At 39.1% G+C, this 7,877-nt stretch overlaps 1 protein-coding gene across 1 annotated transcript in view; it reads right to left on the bottom strand.

Moving 5' to 3' along the window:
- The window catches only part of RHOJ (ras homolog family member J), a 160,198-nt gene that overhangs the window by 4,383 nt on the left and 147,938 nt on the right, over window positions 1–7,877 (bottom strand). The window contains exons 3-4 of the mRNA XM_007949092.2: window positions 7,068–7,232; window positions 4,927–5,022 (exon numbers count right to left, since the gene is read on the bottom strand). Of these exons, the coding sequence (XP_007947283.2) occupies window positions 4,927–5,022; window positions 7,068–7,232 (261 nt within the window). The remainder of the gene's footprint in view (window positions 1–4,926; window positions 5,023–7,067; window positions 7,233–7,877) is intronic.

Genomic DNA, 7,877 nt, shown 5'->3' with positions numbered 1-7,877 from the left:
AGTCTCCAAATTGTTGCTATTGATCACTTAATCACATTAAAAAGGATCCTGGTGGTACAATGGTTAAGTGCTTGGCTGCTATCAAAAAGGTTGGCAGTTTGAACCTACTCAGCCGCTCCAGGGGAGAAAGACTTGGCAATCCGCTTTGATAAAGGTTACAGCCAAGAAAACCCTATGGGGCAGTTCTAGTCTGTTACATGGGGCCACTATGAGTTGGAAATGGACTCAACTGGTATCTGACAGCAATCACACTTACAGGTGAAATTGGGCCTATCAGTTGCTACTTTACTCCCTACGCTTTAAAGAATGCCTTTGCATATACTGTTTTCCTTGTTTGCAATTTTAGTTCATAGTCTCTCAACTTTGTCAACCTGAAAAACTTATCTTTGTTCTTGAATCTGGCTCAGATGTCAACTATCCCAAGAAATTTTCTGATTCCTCCTTCCCTAAATGAATTAGCTTCTTCCTTCTCTCTGCTATCTTAGTACGTTACACAGTCTTACCACCTACATTCAGTTGGAGTGCTTTTTGTTTGCCTGCTCCCTCCTCTCCTGGCTTCAGGGCCTCTTGAGGGCAGGAGTATGTCTCCCTCAATTCTGTAACTCGGGCCCCAGCAATGGAGTGATTTTTAATGATCATGGGAGAAGAAGAAATGACCAGCACAAGAATGTTATTGTTTTGTAAGACTTGTCTTGCTGTCAAGGCTGTTCCAGCTCATGGTGACCCCGTGTGTGCCGATAGGACTATTCCATAGGGTTTCCAAGGCAGATTTCCAGGCCTGTCTTCTAAGATGCTTCTAGATGGGTTTGAACTGCCAATCTTTCTGCTAGAAGTCAAGCACTTAACTATTTCTGCCACTGCACATGATGAGGATAAAAATGACTTTTTCAGTCAGGTGAAGAGTATTAGAAACTGTAGTTTATTAACAGCATTGACATTAACTTTTGTTGTTGCTATTGTTTTAAATCCCATCTGCGCATGTTAAAACCCTGCAGGAAATGGGTGTTAAGCCAAAGTGTGACAATAACAAAAAGCCAAAAATGTATGAAGGGTGAAGAAGATAGCAGGGGAGGGCAGGGAGAGGCCAATGACTGAAAGGGAAAAATTGTAAATTGTACCAAGAGATACCTTAGGAAGTCTGATCTTAGAAAATCATATTGAGGTTGTATCAAATGGAATTGGGAATGAGAAAGAACCAAAAATTATAATTTTAGAGATAAAATGTAGCATCGCATGTGGCATATATTATGTGTTCAATCAATTATTGTCAAATAAATCCAGTAGCAATGTGGACATATACACATTTGTTAAAACGAAAACAAAATGGGAAAAGTAGACTGAAGGGGAAAAAACACATTAGTGAAGAGGAGGATAAAACAAATCAATGAACGTTTATAAATTGATACAAAATATTTATGTAAATGTAGCCGACTTTGGAGTATAACTAATTACAAATGTTTGATATGAAAACATCCTTTAAAAATAAAGCAAATGCCCCTTGAGACTAAAAAGAGATGATAGATGAAAAATGCTTGGCGATTGAGAAGCTCTGGTGGCGTAGTGCTAACCAGAAGGCTGTGGTTCAAACCCACCAACCACTCCTCAGAAGAAAGATTGGGCAATCTACTTCCGTAGAGATACTGCCTTGAAAAGCCAAGGAGGGGTTGCTATGATTTGGAACTGACTTGACGGCAGGTTTTTTTTTTTTTTTAATTATTGAAAAGTACTAAGAAAGGGATTCAGATATGAAAAATCTGAACTTATGAAGCATTAAAACTATGGGGCGAATATGAACCTTAAATAGGGATCTTCAGAAATTGCCAAAACAGTATCTTAAAAGGTTAGATGAGTTTAGGGGGCAGTGACTTTACATTAATGAAGGTGGATTAATTTGAAAAAGGATAGTGAGAACAGTTAGAATGTAATGTCATTGAATTGCACATGTAGACTTTGTTGAAACAATGTACCCTTTGCTGTGTACATATTCACATAAAATAAAAAAAGGATCTTCAGTGTATAAAGATGCCCCCAAACCTAAGGGTTTATTTTCTGATTATACAAGGAAGGCAGGAGCGTGTGGTGGTGAAAGCAGTTTTAGAAAGCTCTGCCACCTTCCAACTGTGTGACTTTAACCTGAGACTCAGTTTCCTCTAGGAAAGTGGAGATGATAATGTACATACCTCAGGGGGTTGCTGTGAGGATTAATTAAGACAAGGCATGTAAAGAGCTTGGCACGAGTGCATTGCCAACACTCTGTAAATGCTGGTTGTTATTATAAATGCCTTGACAGAAAAGTCAGAGAGTAGAGATACTTAAAGCATCTCTATAATTACATGAATTGTGATGAAACAAGTTAAAATCTTGCTTGGTTTTTCTCCTAAATTGCATTTTGTAAGCTAAACATGATTGTCTCTGTATCTGAGAGCAGTTGCTAGGAGAAACTGGCAAAAGGCAATAAAGTGGTGAACTCAGCCATTGTTCCTAAAATAAGTATGAAATGAGATGGGAGGCTTTGCAATGACTTCTTTTGAGAGGAGAGAAAACAGTTTTCCAAATGCACGAGTAAGGCTAGGATATTGAAAGGATGGAGGGTGAGAGACTCTGAAGCAAGGGATGCAGAAACCAAGTTCCTGCCAAGAGCCAGTGGGACCTCCTGGTTGTGAAAAATGTAATTAGGTACCGCATACAGTTACTTACGGAGCTGTAGACTTATGTACCTTAATGACAAAATTTGAGGTTGAATGTTTGAGCCTTTAGACCTATAGACATTTTATTGGAGGAAAATATACAGTTGAAGAGACAAAGTCCTGGGTTTTGCAAGCAGTTAAGGTACCCAGCTGCTAAACTAAATGCTGGAAGTTCGAATCTAGCCAGAGGTGCCTCAGAAGAAAGTCCTGGTGATCTATCAAAAAAAAAAAAAAAAAAGAATCAATCCGTGAAAACCCTGTGGAGCACAGTTCTAGTGTGACACACATGAGGTCGCCATAGTTGGCTGGACTCCACCACAACTGGTTTTGGAGAGGAGACAGTTTACACAGTGGTCAGGTGCACGGGTGGTAAAGTCTGCAGACATGCATTAGAATTTCTGGACTTTGTTATTATCAGCTATGTGGACCAGGCATGTTAATCTTAAGATTTTGTTTCCTAATCCATGAAATGAGAAAAACACTATCTGTTTGGGAGAGTTTTCATAAGGATCAAATGAGATCGAGTTTGAGAAATACAGTTAAGTCCCCAGGTTAGTACATTGATTTATGGATTACTCATAAACCAAAAAATACCAAACCCACTGCCATCGAGTCAATTCCAACTCATGGTGACCCTTTAGGACAGAGCAGAACTGTCCCATAGGGTACCCAAGGATATAAATCTTTACAGAAGCAGACTGCCTCATTTTTCTCCCATGGAGTGGCTGGTGGGTTTGAGTGACCTTCTGGTTAGCAGATGAATGCCTTAAACACTGCCATCAGAGCTCCTTTGGACAACTCATACTTGCCCTTTAATATAATGTAAATTTGCTCTCACTTTGAAACAAACCAGCCCCTAATCGCAACAAATTCTTTATCATAATCACCCTCACTTGCTGCATGTGCAGCCTTTAAATCATGGAAAAGACTTCAAGGCTTTTCTTGCACTAAGATAGGCTAACTTAGAACCATAAGCACCTGTACCAACTTAGTTGCACATTTTTGACTTTAAAGATGCACTTAGGAATAGATCTCATTGGTAACCTGGGGATGGCCTGTGCTTAGCACCCTAAGAACTCCATGAGCGGCTCCTACTAGTAGTATTAACATGACTATTAACAGAAATGGGAAGAGTTTAGTGTCTCAAGTATTTGTAGGATGTTCTCATATACTGCAGCCCTAAAAATGCAATTTTATGTAATTCATCTTGATTTAAGTGTGCCATTTTTTAATTTTGGGCATTATAAGCACGTTTTAATAAGAGAAACATTGTTAACAAAGACACTGTAGTTAATCTTATTCTTGACAGGCTTAAAGAGGGTGACTCCTAGATCTGCCTGAGACATGTGTTTTACAGGGTTGGTTATTTAAAAGGGAAAACAGAAAAATTTAAAACCTCTGATGTGAGGTCGATGGATTTGTGATGAAATGAGGAAGTGGATTCAGGTTATGGAAATGTGAGTTAGAAGCCTCCTCTTGCATACAGTACTTACCTCTTCTTCTGTCCATTCTAGTGTCTGCTTTGTACACATCTTGGTGGTAATGGGAAGACGACAACTTTGTCTGGCAAATAACTTTCTAAAACATTTCCCGATCAAAGTGCTAAGCTCTCAAGAATAAAGACAGGTCCGTGACAACAGTTCCAGCCGTGAGCAAGTTGCTATTATCTGAGGAACAGCCACTTGGATTTCCCAATGAGTTATTTTTTTGGTCTATGCTACTCTTCCAGATGCTGTTTGTGACACAATCCAGCCTCTCTAAGTGGCTGTTCATAATACAGTGAAAGATGTTGGACAAATACAACCCTGCCAGATGCTAATCTGAGTTTCTCCCAAGAAAATAACAAAATGCCTCGTAAGAGTCATTTAAATGAGTTACACCAATGATAAGTAGGTGAGATCGACAAATATACCTCCGACTCCCTTATTTCATACTAAATATGGTAAGTAGATGTTCTAGAGGTTGCTAAATCAAATAAGTGCTTCAGCTGTTTAAATTCACCAAGTTTCTTTCTTAATGAGAAACAGACCACGCTGGCTGACAGGACTGCTAACCAAATGGCCCCTTTCAGCCTTACTAGAACAGAGGGGAGACTATAAAGTAGAAGTTTTCTAAACACGCTGTACTTGTTTAAAGCAAAACCCTACGGATCTCACTTATCGCAAAGCCTTTGTTTGTCATATACTAAACTCTTCTTTCAGCAAGCACACATTCAAAATTAAATTCAAATTGACTGTACCGCTTTCGCAAGTTTCACACCATGCTCATAAGTGAGAGGTTTCTCTTTCATATACAGCAAACGGGCCAAAGTTTTGGGGTCATCGCGAAGATCAATCTGGCAAAAAACACACATGTGATAAACTCATTTTTGTCAGACTTTACCAAATAGTTTAAACTGTGATTTAATAGACTTTTCCCCCTTAATGTTGAATTTTCAAGGAAGCATGTAAAGTGGTTTCTTTTTAAATGAACACACCTTATATGTTTCCCTTCAAAGCAGTTACCATGGGAGGCTGAAAAGTTCCTCTAATGATTCTGTTTCTGACTTGGAAGTTTGGGAAATTTCCAGTTTATTTTTAGATCCCATTTATAGGTCATACAAGATAATCAATCTTATGACCTTAACAGTGGTAAGGTAACACTGTTTTGATCACAAATTATATTACTTGACAGTACATAATAGTTCATTTCCTGCTTTTGAATACATCTTTGTGTGTGTGTGTGTGTGTGTGTGTGTGTGTGTGCGCGCGCGTATAACCTTTCCAAATCAAATCTCTACCCTCCAAGGGATAAAGATTTGCCACCTGTGAAAATATTCAACGAATGTGCTACAGGCTCTGAAGGCAAGTGCCAAGGAGGAATTTGCGAAGGGTTTGCTTAAGAAATAAGCATTAGTCTTTTCAAACAGAACTGTTTAAGTTAACATACACATTTGGATTAGGTTTGAATATTTGACTAAATATTTTGATCGCTTTAAAATCTCACTGTATATGTGAACCCAGAATACATGAATGGGTGTGAACGTGGGTACATGAGGGCTCTTGTCTTAAAACAAATAAACAACAATGTAGTCACATATTTGGGTCCCACTTATGAGCATGTTGCTCTACTCACATATTTTATTTTTTTAATGGATTTACTCTTCACTCAGGCAGCTACTGGCTGCTGAGGCTAACAAATCAAAGGTGGACAAATAAAAAGGCACAGTCCCAATGAGATCAAGCCACACGGCAGGCCATTAATTCAAGTCCACTATGTTATGCAATAGGTTCAAAAAACTCAAAGGTGTTTGACTGTCCTATCACATATTTTAGCAGCAGGGATGCAAGCTCCGTCAATATGATCAAACATTATCAGCTGAAATTTAAGGCGAAAAGCTTCATTCAAACAAATAAGTATCCTTCATACTAGAATCAGACTGAACTTTGATTTATGGATGTGTGAATTCTTATAACTTGTCTCTAGCTAAACATACATTGTATATCTGTGCATATCTTCACTAGGAAATACTTCGCTTTCCTTTGTTTTATGAAATTTCTCTTTGTCAAGCCAAAATGTAAACTAGGAAACACATTGAAGGAGACAACATATGAGACAGATAATAATAAGGCCTTTTGGTATTACTACATTTCTATGTCATTGGGGTAGTAATTTGGATTTAAAAAAAAACAAAAAAAAACCAAAGAACAAAACCAAAGAACAAAATCCATTTAAAATACAAAAGGTTGGAACAATCTTTAATGTATTTGTGCACTAGGCTTACTATTGGAAATTCAAACTGTAGCACTTTGTTAACTTTGAAAACACTTTCAAAAGTGCTTAAAATCGTAGGATTGTTTATCTGGTATACCTGTTTTAACTTTGCTAAGGTCTGAAGATGGAGGGGCCTAACTGCTGTAGAGAAGAATGAATTTCTATCTTTGTTCCCGAGGAGTGTTATTATGGAGTTCCTGTCAAAATGTGCTCGTTTTGATCACTTGGGGTCATTTTGACATTCGTACGTATTTTGTGATTTTAAAACAACCATGCATTTCAGATACAAAAAATATTAGGTAATAAGCGCAGTTAACACCTTCACCTCATTCCTCTGCCTCAGGGCTGGAGAAGGATGTCTATTTCAAAAAATACTTTTTTTTTTTTTTTAAACTGAGCATTTAGCTTTTAAAGGTCATATAAGAATTCCTGTTTTGTATTAAATAGTATATTGCCTTTTCAAAGTATGGGCTGAGAACTGCTGTTCTAATTGGTATCTAGGCACTGTTCTACAGTGTTTGGTAGACTTTGAAGTTCATGAGGTATGGGAAGGGTCAGGGTTTATCTTTGGGAACCTTCCCTTTTCCGCCCCTTCCCTGCCCCACCCTGCCCTTCCTGCGTTTTAACCTGTGTCCCTATGAGGACGTAAGGCACATGAGGCATGCAGTCTTTCAGCTCCGGGACCCATTCCTCCTGGACGTTGTGATAAGAGGCAGGATTGACCACGGAGAAACAGATCAAAAACACGTCCGTGTTGGGGTAGGAGAGCGGCCGTAGCTGGTTGTAGTCCTCCTGCAGGGAGAGCAGACCAGTTTGTAGAGCCTGAGTGAGGTGGTTCCATGTGGTTCCAGGGAGTGATACCAGAGAAGTTTCCACTACCTCTCACTGGGACCGAAATCCTTCCCCCATCCTGGATGTTTTCTTATTAGAAATAAAGCAGCCATCAGTCAGGAAACCATCTTTCTGTTGTGTGTGGAGATTGTTATTGTCTTTTTTAAGACAACCTTTTAAAAACAACTTATTTTCTCCACAGCCCTCCCCAACAGGTTCAATGGGTTTTAGAAATTTACTCCTTCACTTCCTGTTTGCCACATCCAATATTCCTTTGAAATATCAGATAGACTCAGCAATGGCGGATAGTGACCTTCAGACCTCCAGAGTATTCGTGTTGCTGTGGTACATGTGCAGAATCATTAATTCTCCAGAGTTGGGGAACTTTCTGTACCGGTGAAGAAAGCCCTTCAAGGGGAAGAAAGAAAACTACTCAAAACCCAACAGATCTGGCTTTTCTCCTGTCACATCTCTTCAGACTCGTATTTTGGAGTGGAACAAGAGAGACCCAAACCTAACCCGAGTTATGAAAAAGAAGTCAGTGATGGCTATAAAGGAAGTGACCAGAAGCAACTGAGAGACTCTTCCACCCACCACATCCAGTGC

This window comes from Orycteropus afer, unplaced genomic scaffold, assembly GCF_000298275.1.
Source record: "Orycteropus afer afer isolate SDZICR_OR568_19922 unplaced genomic scaffold, OryAfe1.0 scaffold00237, whole genome shotgun sequence".
Classification (NCBI taxonomy): domain Eukaryota; kingdom Metazoa; phylum Chordata; class Mammalia; order Tubulidentata; family Orycteropodidae; genus Orycteropus; species Orycteropus afer.
This window is presented reverse-complemented; position numbering and strand designations above follow the sequence as displayed.